This window comes from Centroberyx gerrardi, chromosome 14 (genome assembly GCF_048128805.1).
Source record: "Centroberyx gerrardi isolate f3 chromosome 14, fCenGer3.hap1.cur.20231027, whole genome shotgun sequence".
NCBI lineage: Eukaryota > Metazoa > Chordata > Actinopteri > Beryciformes > Berycidae > Centroberyx > Centroberyx gerrardi.
Genome location: NC_136010.1, coordinates 28,520,574 through 28,541,183, shown reverse-complemented (window position 1 = coordinate 28,541,183; position 20,610 = coordinate 28,520,574). Strand labels below are relative to the sequence as shown.

At 41.3% G+C, this 20,610-nt stretch overlaps 1 protein-coding gene across 1 annotated transcript; it reads left to right on the top strand.

Moving 5' to 3' along the window:
• The first annotated feature begins 337 nt into the window (after positions 1-337).
• ano11 (anoctamin 11) lies at positions 338-17,682 on the top strand. Its single transcript, XM_078288150.1, has 23 exons — positions 338-469; positions 1,388-1,523; positions 1,615-1,814; positions 2,484-2,591; positions 2,686-2,822; positions 3,329-3,386; positions 3,473-3,583; positions 3,674-3,839; positions 4,525-4,615; positions 5,768-5,864; positions 6,365-6,508; positions 6,729-6,866; positions 8,071-8,169; positions 8,304-8,406; positions 9,443-9,554; positions 9,664-9,718; positions 9,929-10,026; positions 11,079-11,215; positions 11,964-12,169; positions 12,706-12,842; positions 13,403-13,493; positions 14,446-14,577; positions 17,656-17,682. Exons 1-23 carry the CDS (start codon positions 338-340, stop codon positions 17,680-17,682), a joined length of 2,715 nt encoding a protein of 904 aa, XP_078144276.1.
• Positions 17,683-20,610: the final 2,928 nt, after the last annotated feature.

Here is a 20,610-nt window from a genome sequence, read left to right as displayed (position 1 = left end):
AGGTTCATTATGGTATTCAGCCGTCTCCCTGTGGAGCAGAGGAGCTGGAGGGATGCAGATATAGAGAGGTGGTAGAGGGGAAGGGAAGCACAGATTGCTACAGATCCAGACTTTCGCAGCAGCAAAGGTACAGTATCAAGCTTTTTTTTTTATTTCTCTTCGATCTCTTTCTCCAAATGCTATCATCTTTGAAACACTTGAGCAATAACCAGAGATTTCTGAAGCTGTGCATATACAGTCTACAGTACGAAAGAATCATGTGTATGCTCAGTATGTTGTGTGTGTGTCCCACAGCAGACTTAACTGTGAAACCGCTTCCTCATCCTCGCCAATCCTCATGCTGAGGAAGGGCTCCGAGCTGCTGATGGGAGACAGAGAGGTGCTGCTGGATCCGGACTACGGGGGTGAAGCCCAAGCCACAGACAGCTACGGGAGTCTGCAGAATGGGGGTTTCATCCCACCAAGATATGTAAGCGCTGTTATACCGCTCTCCAATGCAAGATACACATGCAGCGGTGCATTCTCTTACATGGATCACATGCTGTAAATGCAGAAAATAGCTACACATTCACACAGCAGACGTAACCCCCGGTCCTCTGCCTCATCCCTTCACACCTCACTGACTTCTCCGAGATGTTGCAGTAAATCTTCAAGGGTTTTTTTCCCCCCAAATCTGACACCCACCGAAACATTTTCGATTTGCCCAAGGCTCTCTCCGCTCTTATTGATTTCAGCCTGATCTGAAAGATTGTTCTCAATCATAAATAGCTTTTTGTCTATCATCTTTTCGTTGTAATGGCATCTGAAATCAATATTGCAAAGTGGAGGCTTTTATGATGCTGCTGTCTATTGGCAAAGGATTTTACAGTTAAATCTCATCAAAAGGAAATTAAATATCATCACTGTACAGTGGGTGGATATGCAGGGAAGTGAGTAGACAACGTGTTTGTCTACAGTTTTTAGTATCTTTTTGTCACAGTTATTATTTACTGATTTTGCTAACATCTAATACAGTGATTCTCAACCTTTTTCATATCAAGGACTTCTAATTTAGTCCACATTATAGCCACATTAGGACCCCCATTTAATGTGATTTTGTCTCTCAGACCCAAATCTGAGCTTATTTTTATTGTTAGATATGATTTTGTCCAGAATTCCATGACCATCTGTATTGTAGGTAGAGAGATAACAGTGAAACTATGATCAAAACAGTCATTCTTCTACATTCTCTAGTTGTGTTAACTTCTTGTAAATGAAATAATGAAGTTTAACAATTCATCAATTTGCTTGGGACCCCTTGGAAACCCCTCAAGGACCCCTGGTGGTCCCCAGACCCCACGTTGAGAACCACTGATCTAATATAAGTAAACTGTATGGGTACTTATAGCTGTCAGCTGCAGCTGGCGATGAAGATGTGGTCGGCGATGATGATGATGACCCCATCTACATTCACTGTGATACAAGAAGTAAGCAGCCAGTCCCGCTGCTGGGGAATTACTTCAGAGACGGAAGAACCAAAATAGGTAAGATATCGGCAGCTTGCACGGTATTGAGCGCACAGACCGATGATCAAAAGTCTAACCTTTTGGATCCGTGTGGTCAATCTCGGCTCAGATTTTGTGTTGGTGTGGGAGGTTCGCTCTCGGAGAAAACGCCGCGGCAAAGGGCGGGGGCGGGCCGAGGCGACCGGTGAGGAGGGGGAGGCCGCGGCTGCCGAGGAGGCCAGCAGGTCCGAGCGACGAAAGGCTCAGCTGGCCCAGTGGAGGGACAAATTTATCCAGAATCTGCAGAGTGCTGGACTGCTCATGGAAAAGGTAGATCACATTAAAGGTCACAAAACTGTTTTTTCCTTGCCCTTCCGTATGTAAGCGTTTTGTCGCATCTAATAGCCGAGAAAATGCGAAATCCGAAACTCCTCCCATTTTGCCATAGTTTCCTTATTTAAAAATCATGTGATTCTGTAAACCGTTTTAATTTGGAGCCCTTAGTGACATCACTCAAGGCTGATGATCTGTATTTGACCACTCCCACTCACCGAGTCTCATTTTCTAGCTTTTTCTCATCAGAGCTGAAAGCCCGACCTTCCGAAGAGACAGCCAATTAGAACAGTGGTTCATTAGCATAAAATCAACAAAGAGAAAAAAGCCTGTTCTTTACAATGGAGACACTGAGAGGCTGCAACACACACTACAAAAGCTGGATTTACATGTTTTTTTTTTGCTCTACACTTCACAAACGTTTTTTAAAGACCACAGGGAACTGTGTTAGATCGCTAAAAAAAGAGTAAAATGACAGACCTTTAAAGGATATCCATCTTATGAATCATGAACTCATCATCATCACTTCGTCTCTATGTTGTTTTCTCTACAGTATGTTGCCTTATTAATCCCCAATGTCTCTATGTTGCCTAATTAATCCCCATCTCTATGTTGACTTATTAATTAACAACTCCTCAATGTTGCCTTTCTAATTCATTCCACTAGGAGGAAACGGCGAATGAGAAGAAAACGATTCACTATCTGAAACTTAGCGCCCCCTGGGATGTGCTAGTGTATTATGCTGTGGAACTCTGCCTCAGAGCACCATTACAGGTTAGTGGTGGCAGCTGCTGTATACTCTATGTTGATGACATAATGTTTTACTTGTCGAATGAATTGTCCAAAAAAATGTGGTTCTGGCACACAGGCGCAACCGAATCCAGACTTCAACACATCCGCTCGGATACTTAGGAGACTATGCATACCAAACGTAATGGCGGAGTCCGTGCCGAACAGGCCGCTGGACTATTACACATGTGCCTTCCGCAAGTCGAAGATGAGCAGGTGAGTTCTGGTTAACTTCGGTAAATGTTAGACCACAACGTATGGATGCTGTAAACCAGTGGTTCTCAACGTGGGGTCCGGGGACCACCAGGGGTCCTTGAGGGGGTTCCAGGGGGTCCCCAGCAAATTGATGAATTGTTAAACTTCACATTATTTCATTTACAAGAAGTTAAAACACTTAGAGAATGTAGAAGAATGACTGTTTTGATCATAGTTTCACTGTTATCTCTCTACCTACAATACAGAAAGTCATGGAATTCTGGACAAAATCATATCTAACAATAAAAATATTCTCAGATTTGGGTCCGGGAGACAAAATCTCATCAAATGGGGGTCCTAGTGTGGCTATAATGTGGACTAAATTAGGGGTCCTTGATATGAAAAAGGTTGAGAATCACTGCTGTAAACAATGTGCTGAAAAATGAAGCCTGGCCATAAATGAATGGCGCACTGTGACAAGACCCATCACATTGTTCTGTTTACTGCTGTTCTTTCTCCTCTCTCAGATTCCTTGGCTGTGACAATCGTGAAACTTACTTCACGAATACGCAGAGACACCGAATTGTGAGTAAGACGACTTTCTACGCATGTACTTAGTGACATTCAAGTTGCATGTAGTGACAGTTTGTCTACCTGTACCTGTATTGCAGGTATATGAGATTCTGTCCATGACGGTGTACGGCAAAAGGAAGAGGGCTGAGGTCGGCATAGCCAGGCTGATAAATGAAGGCGCGTACACAGCAGCTTTCCCCCTGCACGAGGTCAGATATTTCACTGATGTGTTTTGTGACCTGAAACCTGTGTTGCGCTGCTGCTTGCCTGTCTGATCAGTGTGTGTATATTTTTCGTAGGGTCCTTTTCAGCTTCCGAAACACGAGGTCCGTCCTGACGAGCTGAACCAGAGGCAAGTTATTTTCCACTACTGGGCCCGCTGGTCCAAGTGGTACAAGTACCAGCCCCTGGACCACATCAGAGAGTACTTTGGGGAGAAGATTGCGCTCTATTTTGCCTGGCTGGGTAAGTATCAATTCTTATTCAGACATATTAGATACGATATAAAGTTTCTTCTATGTATTTGACTACCAACTGTGAGCTAAAATTCTATACCCTGCTGAATTTATATTAGTTTAAAGTAATAATCCAGAACATTTTCATATAAATATATATGTTTTGCTACTCTCTATCTTGGATTGCTATAACACAATAGTGATTCAACTTATATCCAGTTCATCAAATCTTGTACATTTGCTGTTCTAAACACCTGGTGTCTGGTAGCTCTTTCCCGGGAAAAATCCTCTGGTGCACAGGAAGTGATGCGTTTTATGTTTCCAGTTTGTTTGGAATAAACAGAAGAAGAACTGGGTAGTTAGCATGAGCAGTGATAGCCACCATGGCTGAACAGACAAAGAAAAGAGAAACTCAAACTGCATCAACAGAAAATCCAAGGAAACAGACTGGACACACTGTTTGATTGACAGGTGATCTCTGGGAAGTGCAGAGCAGAAACACCACAGCAATGAGCACTGAATGAATTAATGAATTACCACTTAAAAGACCTTGGGATGCTGAAACCACCAGATGCCGCCCTCACCTCTCCATCAACCACATTTCAGCATAAAACAGCGGTGCAGCAGTATAAAATGCACAACCCCCACTGCATTCATTGAGATCTACGGTGTAATGGAGGTTTATGTCTCTGCAGGCTTCTACACGGCCTGGCTGCTGCCAGCAGCAGTGGTGGGAACCCTTGTCTTTGTGTCAGGAATCATGTCCATGGGTACCAACACACCAGCGTGAGTCCATACCTGCTAGAAAATGTTTTGGGTTTTTTTTTTCCGTTTTTTTTAAAAAGGACATTCATTCCAATGGCCAATTTTCCCATCTTGAAAAATAGGTGAAATTATAATCTCTTATTTTTTCATTTTCTAGTAGAACTCCATCCATTAACTACATGTTACATGTATGTTTCTCCATGAAAACCACAGTGAAATAATTTATATGGTACAATATCACGAATAATTCGTATCATGATACTGCAGAAGGGAATAGCAATCCATTCCAATAAGGATTCCTTTACTTTCCTTTACTTTTCTTCTTTGAAAAACACAGGAGGACAGGAATTATGTTAATTGCAGCTTGAGCTACAAATATATTACAGCACAGACTGCTCTGAATAAAAATAAAACCCCTAATTGTACAATCCACATGGGGTATGTCTGTGCCCACTTTATTATACATTATGTATTACCCCAATGAGTTCTACTATACTAACATAGCGGTGCTGGATTGTGTGCCTTAGGGTGAGGGGAGCGGATAATATTGCTTCATCAATTGTTTTCTATTTCACCAGTATGTTTCCATGGCATCCTGTTAACCATGACTTCCTCTGAGGGTCTTTGGGCGTTGCTTTCACTGACAGTAAATGTCTCTTGCCATAAAGTAAAAAGTAGTAAAAAGGAAGACTGGAAAATGAGACAATATCTTGAGAGGGAAACCAGCTTTAAAGATTTTATTACTCGTGTACACTGTCGATTAAAGTCATCAATCGCTGGAGAGGAGATGGGAGAGCAATCTGCGGGGACAATAAACCGCAGCAGTCTCATGTGATAATGGACAATTAGTGGATAATAATCTCTCCATTACGCAAATAAGGGGGGGATAGACATCGCTGAGTCAGTTGAGGCTTTATTTGTGTGCTGGATCTGATGTGTAGTCATGGTTTCAGCAACTCGCTGAATAAATAATTTGAATCAAAGCGAGTACAACAGCTCTATTCCCTGCCAACAAGCTGATTTCAGCATCATTGTATTCTATTTTCACACCTCTCCCCCAGGAGAGGTGTGAAACAGGCCAAAGATGTTTTCTATCCAGATCAGAAGTGATTCTTGTTTGAAACACGTGTTTTCCCAGCTGTGTCTCATCTGTGTTTGTGTGCCTGTCGACAGAAAGGAGATCTGTAACAGTGGAGCCAGCTACCTGATGTGTCCTCTCTGTAACACCTGCCAACCCTACAACATGTCCGACATCTGCCCCATGGCCAAGGTAATGAACCTCAGTTATTCAAAACATTTCGCTGAAACTTTATTTGAACCAGGAAGATCCGTATTATAAATAACATTGTTTGACACCCATTGATACAGTGATAATGTGAAGGTTCTTAGATATTATCTGACTCTGATAAACCCAGTGTCTACTTTTTTGAATCGCATGTTTAATTTTACAACAGAATACATTATTTCCTATCATTTGTTGGTATTGATGGAAACTTTACAATGCTGGTACCAGTGAAGCAACGTCAAATTTGATACTGGTTTTTACCTTTGGCGGATAAAAACACCTTTGATTTTACAGTGGAGTAAAGTTATTTTCTACCATTCTAGTCAAATTGAGTCAAGTCAAATGTATTTATAAAGTGCTTTTAACAGAACAGGTTCATCACAAAGTGCTTTACAGAGCAACAAAGATGAAAATGAGAGAACTTTTGGAAGACTTTAAGATGATATTTATTCCAAAAATGCCTACCTTATCACTCTTCGTTGCAGATGGGCTACCTCTTTGACCACCCAGGAACAGTCTTCTTCAGTGTGTTCATGTCCTTCTGGGCCGTCACCTTCCTGGAGTACTGGAAACGAAAGATGGCCACCCTGGCTCACCACTGGGACTGCATGGACTTCCATGAAGAAGAGGTCTCACCATGTCCACCGTTTTTTTTGTCTTGCTAGATAGGTCATGACTTTTTCTTTTGGTAATTGTCCGCATACAGTGATTCTCTCAGCACTGAGCATGTCAGGCCACACTAGCCATCTTTTACACATTGGTGTTCTCAGGTATGTTGTTGTTAAGAAGGCTAGCAGGCCAGGAAGGAGTCTGTCCATGGATGCTGACCTCATCACGGTGTTCCCTCAGGAGCGTCCTCGGCCAGAGTTCGCAGCCATGGCCCCGGCTATGGAGCACAACCCAGTCACCGGGGTCAAAGAGCCCTACTTTCCAGAGAAGGCCAGGCTATCCCGCATGCTCACCGGCACCATGGTCATCATTATTATGGTGAGACACTGTTTATCCTTTCTGACAACTCCAAAAGTCCTGTGTATTCTAGGGTTAGACCGACATATTGATTTGCTGATAATGGCCTTTAATTCTAAGTCTAAGTCTAATATTACAAGTCGATTTAAGACGAGACAACTCCAATATGAAGACAGTGATGATTGTTTACATTCTTATTGTGTAATTGATCAATATTACTGTATACTGGTCTTCTATAGGAAGCCCCTATGTTCTCTTATTCTTATGTTAAATCTTATTCTAATTGGTTTCCATGGAGAGTTTTAGTGTCCCATGGTCTAAATGCTGTTTCAGAGGCTTTTCCACCCTGCCAGGAATATAATTCTGGAGGAAACACTGAGTATTTGTGATTGTTTGGAATTGTTTGTCATGAATATGGTCAAATTTAAAGATCTTGACTATCGGCACAAAATATCTGCAATCGGCAGGTTCAATCCAAAAAAAAATATTGGTATCCACCTTCAGAAACCCTTATCAAATTCTATCTTATTTATCATGCCTGAGTCCATATCAGTCAAGGTCTTTTAAGTTTTTACTGCTGTGAGCCTGGAGGGGAAGATGGGTGGGGTTTACACTTGTGGCTTAATCCTTTGTGTTAAGATCACCGAATCCTACGACGGTAATTGAATCCATTTCTAATAATAACTGGATCCAGGTCATGTGCCCACAGGTCCAGACATGGAAGATAATCTCAGCCATACACTGGATCCAGGATTACCTTGTTGTAAGGATCAGCTTTTAGAGGGACTGAGATTGAAGCCTATCTAGCTTATCACGCTGGGTGTGTGTTGCATTGTGGTCAACTGGTAGGATTTCACCATGGAGTCAATTATTTTCTATAGTCTCACTTTACAAATCAACGTTTCAAACAAAAGCCACCAATCAAAAGGAAGTGGGATAATTAATATGGAGCAAACTGAATGTTAGCGTATGCTTACATTTTAGTCATTTCGCTGTTGTTGTTCTCCAGACTGTTCCTTTTATTTAGAAATGTCAGCACTTTCTTAATATTGCTTTCTTAATATTGCTTAATATTACTAACCCTAATATTGCCTGGGAGGCTGCTTTTAAAGTGTATATTTGTCATATATAGGTCTTAATCATGCATTTCTCTATTGTTTTTCCCAAGATAAAAGTCAATCAATTCTAATCTTTTTACCCAATATCCATGTGTGTCCTGTCTCAGCTGTGTGTGGTGTTGATCTTCCTGGTGACGGTGATCATGTACCGCGGGATCATCAGCATGATGATGTTCCACACTGGGAGTCCTGTCCTGCGTACACAGGTACATCGCATCTCTTATCCCTTCATAGGGATATACAGGGGATAAAATGTCTTCATACCTGTAGATTTGTATGTGCTATACACATATCCCTTGTACTGTGTGTGTGTTGTGTGTGTGTGCAATGTCCTCCCCAGGCAGGGAACATAGCCAATATCTCCGGCAGCATGGTGAATCTGGGGCTGATCCTGCTGATGGGCCAGGTGTACACTGCATTAGCCGAGCAGCTCACTAAATGGGGTAAGAAGCGACGCTGCTCTTTGCTGCGTCCAGCCTCAATAGATCCACAAACTATAAACTGAAACTCCCAGGGAGTAGACAAGGTCCTTGAATTTATTCCCAGGCTCAGGGAGGAAAGATCTCTCTGTGACACCAACAGTAAACACACTCCAGAGTGTGCCACTTTTTTACCTTAGGTGCAAAACAAAGCAAATTGATGCAAAATTTCACCTTATTTTACTTGCTTGAGTTTGATCGGGGGAAAAAAGCAGCATGCAAGCGGCATGACGACATACAAGCAGATTTGATGACACAACAGAAAGTAGCAGGGCAGTAGTCCCAGCCATTATGATTAGTGGTTTCAGTTGACGTCTTTCTGTAGTGGCTTTGCAGCCACGTCTGGCTCCATCATGGAGGTCCAGTGGAAAACTGACTGTGTGCAAATAATGACTAAATATATAGCAACCAGGCTAACAAAAGAAAGATATCTAAAAAAGATAGCTGTGGTGTGGGTGTACATCAATGCAATAATGTTCTAAGTAAGTGAATAGTGTGAAAAGGTGGATTTGTTTGCAAATGTAGGTTACTGTGACACAGTAAACTGTCTTGTCTTTAGCCCTAGTCTCTACTCCAAAACACTGTGAGCTGTAGCTTGGGAAGAGTCAGCTCAGTTAACCTGAACAAACTGTTAGCTAGCTAACCTGCTAGCAAGCGATATTACTGTTAACATGTGACTACTTTCTACTACTAATGCTAGCTTCTCCTAGATACTTTAGCTAGTATGTAATCAGATGTATTAAGACGGTGATAGTTAGCTGAACTGCTTGAAGCTGATTGGCTTTTGCTTCACTGTGTCAGGTTAAGTAGAAAAAACTTCAGCTTGAGCAAACGCCTCGTTGCCTCAATTCACGCCGCCCAGAGTGAAGTGGTGTTCATTTCATTGTTTCCCTCTTTCCATTGACTTTGCATGCTTTTACACCACCGTCGACTGAACACAGAAATACAGTAATATTTATTTCAGTGAATATAACACCAGTGTTTTCTCTGTATGTGGCAGAGATGCACAGAACACAAACCCAGTACGAAGACGCCTTCATCTTCAAGGTGTTCGTCTTCCAGTTTGTCAACTTCTACTCCTCTCCCTTCTATGTGGCTTTTTTTAAGGGAAGGTGAGACAGAATTCAGTTATACCACATGCAATGGCTTTTCCTCATTAGAACCAGTTATTAGAAAAATGAAATTCAGACTCAGTATTTGTTATTTGTCTGTCGGTGATAGGTTCGTGGGTTACCCTACCAACTATGGCACCTTGTTTGGGATGAGAAACGAAGATGTAAGTTCCTTCTTTACATTCAGATACGCTGTAATTTCATACAAAGACTCACATGGAAAAAAAAATATTTCTGCCTATTTTATTGTTGTATTTCTCTTACTAACTTTTATTTGTTGTTTTGTTTGAAAAGCCCTTGGACTTGGTGTAGATGCTGCATTGTATTATGTGTGTGTGTGTGTGTGTGTGTGTGTGTGTATGTGTGTATTGCAGTGCGGTCCTGGGGGTTGTCTCATTGAACTGGCTGAACAACTCTTCATCATCATGGTGGGGAAGCAAGTCATCAGCAACATCCAGGAGTTTGTCATCCCGTGCGTTTCCCATCCAGACATTAAGACAGAATAGAATACAGTAGGCTTAGACTGATATGTTGGTTTGCTGATATATCAGGTATGATGGAGGTTCCTCCTTTTACTTTCAGAGGCTTTTCCACAAGAGCAAGAGTAAAATTCTGGGTGGAAATACTTAATACTTGGAATTTGAGGAATACTTTTAGCATGAAAAATAGTCAAATTTAAAGAACTGAATTAGAAAGATGTTGGCTATAAGCAGTTTCAATCCAAAAATATATGTATCAGCCTATATCGGTCCAAATAGAATTAGCCTAATGTGTAGTATTATCAATAGATTGCATAAAATCCATAGGTGTGTTGTTTAACCTGCCTGAGAAGTGACACTACTGTGTTGCATTGAACCTCTGCATTCTGACTGGAGCTGTCTTTCTCTGGTGCAGTAAGCCTCACTACTGTACTGCTGCAGCATTGGCACAGCCCACACATTGAAAAAATCCATAAAGACTCTCTATTTTAAAGCAGAACCACTATAGTTCCATCTTTTGGGGCGGCAGGGAGGTGAAGAGAGCAGGGAGACTATCCTGGAACTGGAAAACCACAAGCATCTGCCCTGCTGAAGTGTCTTTGAGCAAAACCTTACATGAGATAATAGATACAACAAAGAAAATTGGACTAGAAGAAGAGGCTTTTGAGCTGCCTAATGTTCCGCCATACTCACCATGATACATTACACATAAGCATTGATGCTAATGAGCTCATTAATTAAGCTAATGAATGCATTCATTAGCAAATATTTCTGTCACCATACTTGTCTCTGTGTATGACTATTAATATAAACTACTTATCTTAAAGCATTAAGGAGTTATAGTAGTTTCAAGAAAATCCGCTTTTCCTCATTAATATGCAAATTTATGCAGCAAGGATCATCTACTGTATCCCCCTACAGGGATCAATAGTCTCACAATATTATCACATTATTATTACTATTATTCTTGAGTGTAAACCCACTGTTCTCTCACTATTTTCATCAGCATATCCTCACAGTCCAGTGTCTCTCTCTGCTCTGACAGTAAGGTGAAGGCCTGGCGCCAGAAGAGGGCTTTGGCCAAGGTGCGGGGGGGCAAGGCATCCCATGAGCCTCGGCGCTGGGAGGACGACTACCAACTGGTGGAGTGTGAGGGCCTGTTTGAGGAGTACCTGGAGATGGGCAAGTACTATTAGTAGTAGTAGTAATAGTAGTAGTTTTATTATTATCAGAATATAGCAAATGGGGGGCATATACTGTACATAACGCAACTGACAGTTCCAATGTGTCAAGAACATATGAAGTAGAAATGTAAGAATTAAATGTACAGAAAAATATAAAGTATAGTATTAAGAGGGTGTGCAAATGACAGAGGTAGAACATAACCAAAGAGAAAAATAAATAAAAATATATGCAATATGAAATTATACCAAACAATGCAATAAATTTAGTATGAATTAAGTGAAAAATTATTTAAAAATAAATAAATATCAACAGAAGGCCATACATATGTGCAGGAAGTACCAGACACCATAGCAACACCATAGAAAATTGGATATGTGCACTATAATTATTATTGTTGTTGTTGTTGTTGTTGTTGTTGTTGTTCAGGGCTCCCATTGGTCATGCAATTTCTGGAATAACATGGAACTTTGAGCGCTTTATTCCAGACGGGGAAAGTTAGGGAATTTGTTCAATTTTATGGGGAAGTCAGGGAACATCAGGGAATTTTACGACTGAGACGACGTATTCTTTAGAAAAACAACATAAACAAAAAAGGAAAGAAGAACATTTCTAGGTCATGGACTTACTATGGAAAGTCATGGAAAAGTCATAATTTTGCATCAGTTCCTTATCCTCCCATCCCTAAAAACAACACTAGGCTCAGTATCATTACACACGTGATGAAAAATGACCTGTTGTGCCGCAGTGCTCCAATTTGGCTTCATCACCATCTTTGTGGCGGCGTTCCCCCTGGCTCCGCTCTTCGCCCTCCTCAACAACTGGGTGGAGGTCCGGCTGGACGCCCACAAGTTCGTGTGCGAGTATCGCCGGCCGGTGGCCGAGCGCGCCCAGAACATCGGGGTCTGGTTCAACATCCTGGAGGCCCTGTCGCACCTGTCCGTCATTGGCAACGTGAGTCAATGACATCGACTCGACAATGACATCATCACCAGGTTATGGGGTATGGGTGAGGCCGATCGAGGTGTCCAAATTTGAAAAAGTGTCATATGGTTAGGTTTTAGACCGATATGAGTTTTTGAAGAGTTTTTGAACAATTGAGATGTTAGTTTCAATATTTTTATTTCTCCCCCTCTTACCTCTTCGGGGGCTCATTGGTGTCATAATTAGGAGTCGACAGATATGGGTTTTTTCAAGGCCGATACCAATGCCAATTTGGATTGAAGCTGCTGGTAGTCACTATTTTGAGTCGATATTTAAGATCTTTCAAGTTTTTTTAAGCCATTTTAAGCCCAAAAAGTAAAAAAAAAAGACAAGTATTCAGTGTTTCCCCCAGATCTTCGTTCTTGTCAGGGTGGAAAAGCCTCTGAAACAGCATTTAGGCTAATATCCAGTTGTTAATAACAATTACTGTAGAACGTATTGCTTGTCTCACAACATTATCACCTATTATCCCTTCTAACCCTAACCCATCTCTTTAACATTCACAGGCTTTCCTAATAGCATTCACGTCAGACTTCCTCCCTCGCTTGCTGTACCAGTACAAGTTTGACGATGATCTTAATGGATACGTCAACTTCACCTTGGCCTACGCTCCGCTGAACTACACCCTGCACCCTCTGTGCAGGTAAACTCTCTCCAAACCGATTCTCTGAATTTACGTATATAGGCCTAACGTAACAGTGGTCAAATCTGGGCACACACTCTTTGGTGGGAAATTCCATATTCAGCTTCTCAAATATCTATAATTTCATGTCACTTTCAGCAAAAGCGCTTTAAAAAAATTGCACTAAAAGAGTATGTCCAGATGTAGCCACTGTTATTTTGGAGCTGTGTTTCATCTGTTATTCTGACTGTAAGAAGTAGTTACACACTATTATAAGCAAGAACATTTTAAAAAAAAAGAGAAGATAAGCTATTCTGCAACATTTTGAATTTTAGTTGGTTATTTTTCTTCCCTTGGCAAATAATGCTGGGAATAGTTTCAAAATGTCAAGGTATCGCTTTAAGGTTTCAAACAGCATCTCGGCTTCAGATCATAGACTTGACCAACAGAGGGTAGTGTTCCTAATGTTTCTAACACCAACTTGTTCTTGCCTGCTACTGCCACTACTGCATGCCATACACATGGACCACTATGCAGCATGTTCAGCTGTAACTGTGTGTCTTTTCTTTTTTTCTTTTTAGATATAAAGCTTTCAGAGACGACAATGGAAACTACACGCTGGTTTACTGGGAACTCCTTGCTGTCAGACTTGGCTTCATCATTGCTTTTGAGGTATGAAGGCCCCATCTCTCCTCACTCTCTTTCCTCTTCCATTGTTGCTTTCTCTGTCTGTCTTTCTTCAACATCCTCCTTCAACTCCCTCTTTCTCCTTCCTACACAAGTTATATTTTTCCAATTGCATTTCCATTTCCACTCTTTTCCCACCATCCCACCATCTCTCACCATCCTTCTGCTACCCTCTCCTCCCTCCGTTATTCATTTACTTCACATTTACATTTACATTTTTGGCATTTAGCTGACACTCTGTCTCATCCAGAGTGCAACAGTAGAATAAGTTTCAATTCCTAGATGACCAAAAATTATACACAACCATAATTAAACAGGTCAAAGGTCAGGGCCTTAGTTTCCTTACATATTCCTGTGACCATAGGATGAATATATAAGAGCAAAGTGCTATAGGAAAAGAAAAGAGCAAGCACTAAGGAGAGGGATAGAGGGGATTTTTTTAGAGCAAGTAGTTCCCACTGGTCATGGAATTCCTGGAATATCTTGGAATTTTGAGAGGGAAAATCTGGCAATTTGATACATTCTATGGGGAAGTCAGGGAATACCTGGGAATTTTACAAATGGATCACTTTACAAGAATACAGCAGAATGTATTTTCCAACTTGTTTCAGACATTTGTTGAATTAGATGGTGGCTTCCAACTGCAGTGGAAACCAGACTGAAAAGCAACATGAAAAAAAACAGGAAGGAAGAACATTCTTAGATCGCTTCTATGAAGGAAGAACATTCTTAGGTCATAGAATCTGTATCATAGTGATCTGACTTAGTTATGGAAAGTCATGGAAAAGTTATGGAATATTACATGATCACACATGATCTCCAATTGGTTTCATGCACAGAATCAGATGACGTGTGGTAGTTTTCTTCAATCTTAATAAGAAGCTAAATGTGTCTTGCTGTGGGTCTATACCTCGTGTTTACCCCTCCCCTCCTCCAGCATGTGGTGTTCTTCGTGCTGCGGGCCATAGACTGGATGGTGCCCGACGTCCCTGAGTCCCTGGAGCTGAAGATCAAGCGGGAGCGCTACCTGGCCAAGCAGGCCCTGGCCGAGAACCAGGAGGCCCTGTTGGTGAGTCGAGGCCGAGGGGCCACCCCGGCCACTCCAGACGCCTCCAGCCCAGGTCGGTGGAGCACGGGACACACACACACACACACACACACTCACATACTCGTAAATGTTCATATTCATAGAAACCACTACCCCAGTTTTGTGTGTGAACATGTATGCCAAGAGCAAAATTTGACTCCTAGGATTCCTGTGGAACATCAGACTTAGCCTAAAAAAAAAAAGTTGGATTTTCAGTTGCTAAATAGAACAGTTTGGTGCAATTAATTATCCAGGTGAAGACATTGGTCAGTTTCTCTCCATCGATTATGTACTGAAATTAAAATAAACTATCAACCACAGTTTGGCTCCCTTTTTACATTTTACATACATGCATGATAATGTTAGGTGGCAGAGTAAGATGAAAATGTACTTGGTAAAGCCCGCTGTTTTGTGTGTTGGTGAGGCGAGAGCAAGAGTTGAATCTTTCTACATCATCTAAACAGCAAATACTCCTACTTCTACTACTAAATTCAAAATAACATACAAGTAGTGCCACATTAGCTACAGGGTATCTGTCTATATGAAACAATGAATCAGAATCGTTTGACTTTCTGTAGTTGTTGCCATTGCTATGGTACACCTTGATCTCCATTAGCCTTTTCAATAGCGCAAATGGACCAATAGTGTTTACAGGTTACACTGTATCACTTTGACTGTTGTTTCCCATAAATAAATTCCAGACTTTCTGGTCTTTTTAAAGCCCCCTCTCACCTACCCACCTACACAGACCTTGTGCAAAGCACCTGCGGCTTGACATACTGTCATAAACTCGCTACACTGCACGCAACATGATCATTAAAGGTAATCTGTGTCGGATCTTCGCCAGATATATCATTGACAGATGAATTTTGATTACAACCATAGACCTTGTGGGCTGCTGTCTGTTGGCGTATTTCATTATTTCCCCTGTCAGCTCTGCTGTTGATGTTTAACTCACCAGTATGCCAGAGAGGATTAAAGGAAGGAAGCTCAAGAACGGAAATAAGGCTTAAGAACTCAAACTGAGTGAAATGAAAACATGATGCTTTTTTTAATACTATTTTCTCATTAATTTATTAATGAGAAAATCCTATATAGCGTTGATGTTATTCAGTCAGTTGAAAAAGAAAGCCATGCCAGGGAAATGGTGCGAAGAAAATCTGACATATCAAACACATTCACAAAGTTCTGCGTTCCAGTTCCAGTTCTGCAGCTGAGAGCCGCAGCCTGTTAAATGCACAGTTCCCTCGAGGGGAGTGTAGTCCCATACAGTGTATTCCATCCCCATCTGTGTGTGTGTCCCTGTGCTCTGACCCATGCTGTTGTGATGTGTCTCATGTAGTGAATGTTGCCGGATGGGGGGTGGTGAGTACTGCACAATAACTGTTACTCCTGTGCTCTGTTAAACTCTGATGTAATGCAAGTATATAGCTACTGTCAGAGGGATATCATTTCAATGGTTATAAAATAATTGGTGACATTTAAAATGAACTCCAGCTTATAACACATTCAGTCAGTTCACTAAACCCTAAGCTATGGCAAAGTCCCTGCATCTGATAACTACTAAACCAAACTTATGTCAATGAAATTTGTGGGGACCAATGACTGATCACATATTGTTTGGTGAATGTGATAAATTGATAGTTGGATAGGTCATGAAGCTATCTCGCACAGACACATAGTTTAGTATATGATACATGGCCAATAATAATAATTACTGGAGATTTTTTTCAAATTTGTACTCATTTACGCTTAAGATAAATGTGCTATGCCTTGCCATACTGAACTGACACTCATAATACATTAATAATACGTGAACATCTTCATAACACTATAAGTCATTATTTCTGACTTATAGTAAGTAGGCCTATGCCAGCTTTCAAAAGATGTTCGTGTAATACTTGCCACTTGTGACCTAGCAGTGGAACAGTGTGTCAATAGAGTGAAATTAAACAGTCCTCCTGGCATGTGCCATTTTCAAGTGAAAGTGATTAATTGGTTTAACCATGAACGTGTATGGAGAAGCAGTTTTCAGACACTGTATCTTTATAATTTGCACAACTCTTTTATCAGCCTTACCATGTGCTTCTCATCCTCTTCAGACTTGTGCTTAATCCTTAATTCTTCTAGCATACTAGCTACTTGTTGGCTATAGCTGATAATTATACTGTTAGCTCCCTAAATAGCTTTCTAGCTACAGTCACTGAAATTGGCTAGCTCACGCTAAGCATTCACGTCAGCAAACTTAGCAAGATCACCAATGCACATGCCTTTCATACAAACCATAACTGGAAAACTAGCTTGTTAGCTTGCTCACTAAAATTAAGATTATATTTCTTTAGGATCAGCATATTAGTTAACATTAGTCTGCTGCTTTTTGTATGAGCTAGCAAGACAGTGTTAGACAAATTTCATCTCACTGATGATAGCAAGTTATGGTGCCAGCTACAAGCTTAACAATTATGCTAGCTAAGCAAGCAGTTAGCTAATTGTTTGAACTTGGACAAGTTCAAATAAGAAAATGAGGCACATATAACAATAGCATACAATGTCTGAAAAGTAGCTTCACAACTCAAATTTCTCTAATTTTCTATTTTTATTAAAAAATCTGTTTCATTCAAATATCACAATACATGAACTCCTAATGAAAGCTGACATAAGACATGAATCAGTTGAATGTGTCATATAGACATCATGAAGCTCTTGGGATCAGGGGTGAATGTGTTATAAACTGTAATTCATGTGAAGTGTTACCATAGAGTTCAGAATAATCATGAGAAGACTTGGCACGCTATATTAATCGGAATTACCATGTACATTTTGCATTGCTAGAGTCAGTGTCGCTTTTGTGCCACAAGAATATAGTATAATAGTAGCCAGCATTAATTCAATAGCATAACATGTTGCGGCAGATTCTCTGTGCGTCAGCTCTTTTTTTTTGCCTTCCACACCAGATACAGTAGTCGGCCTGACAGAACTAACATGCACCTTCTCTCCTCTCTCTCTCTTTCTTCCCCATTCCTTCCCTGTCCAAACCCAACTGTACTGCCTGCCCCGAAGCAAGCGACGCGTCCTTTGGCAACATGAGTTAGGACTGCAGTGCGGAAGAGGAGCGGTGGGAGGGGATGGATGGGAGGAGGGATAGAGGGAGAAATAAAAGACACTCCTTTGCATTTGGGATAACATCAGTGAGCCTTTATCCTCGCCGGAATGCTGTCTTTGCACTGGGACGGAAGCAGAGGTTTTTTTTTCACTGCTGTATACTGCTGCACACAGACTACCACTCTGAATTCAGTTTACCCACCTTTGACATAAATCTGTATGACATACATTCATACTGGACATCATACTAAGTAGTATCAAACTGCTTATTGAGGAATTGATTGGTTGTTTGGAGTCCTTAGTTCACCCACCTTTTCATTTACCACTACCTGACTGATGGCAAGCAGCCATACTGTGTGTGCAGCAGTATGATGCGTGTGTTATGTTTGGCACTCCTACATGCGCCGGTCCAAGACGTCTTGTGACTTTTTTGTTGTTTTAATACACCTTCTAGTTTTTGACAGAATCAAAAGCACACACTCTACTGACTCTAAAGCAAAAGGAAAAAAATACTTATTTACACTTTTCCATTTTTATGCTTTATTGTGAGCTCACATTACTATTACAGTACATAGATGATATGTGGTGTTTTCACTAAATTCGAATATTGAATGAAGCACATCTGCAACCCATTCATCTGCAGTGTATATGTACATATACTGTACATGTTAAATGTTCAGCAGTGTTGAGCATGTCTTGGCTTTTCTACTTGAATGCTCTGTACAGTGTTTATATGGCGGTTGAAAACCTCATTGGAATCCCTGTCGCTGATCATGTTGCTACTGTATGATAATGTAAACACGATTGAAATAATCCTTCTATATGACATATTTTGTGCGTGAGCTGTTTTGCATTTCAACCCCTTTTTCGAAATAAATCTAGTTTGATGAATGCAAAAAAAAAGAGAAAGCCTTTTCCTTCTCCTCAGCGCGGGGTTATGAAATTCGTTCGACGTTCTCACACCTCTCCGCCCTTTCTTCCCCTCCTCTCCATCACACCCTCCCAGAAGACTGCAAACAGCGAGAGAGACCCGCAGACAGATGAAGAAGACGCTGATTTATTAGGAGTCAGAGAGAGACAGGTGTTCTTTAATGATTTCTCCCTTCCTCTCCCTCCTCCTCCTCCTCCTTTCACAATCTCCACCAGTGGCTGTGGCCTTGGGCGACTCGTGTGTTCTCCCCCTTCTCTCTCCTGTCTTCCTTTACCCTTTTCTTCACTCTCTCCTCCCTCATTTTATTCTTGTCACCCTTTTTTTTTGCACTCTTTTCTCTCTCTCTCTCTCTTGGCCACGTTCATCTTTTGATTGTTATGATTGCCGTGCGTTCCTCTACCATGGCCTGCAGGAAGAGTGCGTTAGTACATGTCAGCCAGCACAGGTATGCACCGTGGACAGCGGCTGGCTCGCTCGCTGCCTGCTGGAGTGAGGAGGGAAGCGCTCACATGCATGGCTTGCAAAACAAATCTCTCCGCAGCAGCCGCAGAGTAATGGTGCGGCAAAGCGAGAGAAGCCGTAACACTGCAGAGTTCTTCAAACCTGCGCAGCCTCAAAATCACGGGAGTTTTGGTTAGAACGATATATATCAGTTTGCCAATTTAGCAGGTCTATAGGAGAAATCACCGCACTCGCCTTTGCTTCGTTTGGGGCTTAAGAACCAATCAGATGTCTTCAGTCAGGAAAATGGTTCGCACAGAAATAAGTTTTCCAAGACCTTTTATGTTCTCATTATATTCCTGCACACTGAAGAAGGCATTAGCCAAAATGTCTGTGCATGATTTCCCTTCTGCATCTATCAAAATTTAAAAAAAACCCTGAATATAATGAGAACATAAAAGGTCTTAGAAAACGTATTTCTAACTATTTTCCTCACTGAAGGCAATTTATCAGGACAATATTGGCCTTTTGTTCAAAGTCACATATCGGTCGATCAGTGTCGTCCATCCCCAGTATAATGGATGTGATGCAGTTTGATGGTGACATATTAATTGTATAATTGAGTATACATTTATGTTTTCTTGTTATTATGGGTTTCAATGGAGAGTTTTAGTGTCACATGGTCTGTTTCAGAGGCTTTTCCACCCTGACAAAAGCAAGATTCTGCGGGAAACACTGAAAACTTGTAAGTTTTTGGAATTTTTTGGGCATGAAATCGAAAGATATTGAACATCAACACACAATATTGACTTTTGGCAGCTTCGGTATTGTATCGGCCTCAAAAAAGCCATATAGATCAAACCCTACATGGATTATTTGACAAATCTGATTCTTCTAAATTATAGTCTAAATCTTAAATCTGAAGTATTAAATAATGGTTCATACTGACAGACAACTCTGGAGCCTTCAGAGTGCTGTTTCCCTGTAAAAATGGGGACAATTAGACTTCCACCACCGCTGCTGAGTAAAGGCTTGTCCCTAGGTAACCTGACTTCCCCTCTGTTCTTTTCAAGTCTGATTAGTGAAGAACTTGGTTGACACAATACACTCTTAAACACACATTCACATAACCACGCACTTGAACATATGTGCCGTAACTGCACACATAATCTAACACACTTTTTACCTATGAACTAACCCAAAACCTACCCAAGCTATCCATTTCCAATGCATTTCTGTTGTCACACGAGACTCACACACACATATTTACTCATACACACTCCCACAGGAGAGCAACATTTTTCTTCCCAACTAGACGTCTGGCTGCTCCCTCCTCCTCCTCCTCCTTCTCTCTCCCCTTTTTTTCTGTCTCTAAGCAGGTGCTGAAATGAGACACTAAATAACTATTAGAGTTAGAGGAAGGGCGAGAGAGAGAGAGAGAGAGATGGAAGGTGGGAGGAGAATGAGAGAAAACGAGAGAGCGCTTCCCCAACAGTAGCAAAGAGCAGAGAGGGAGAGGGAGGGCAAAGGAGAGAGAGAGA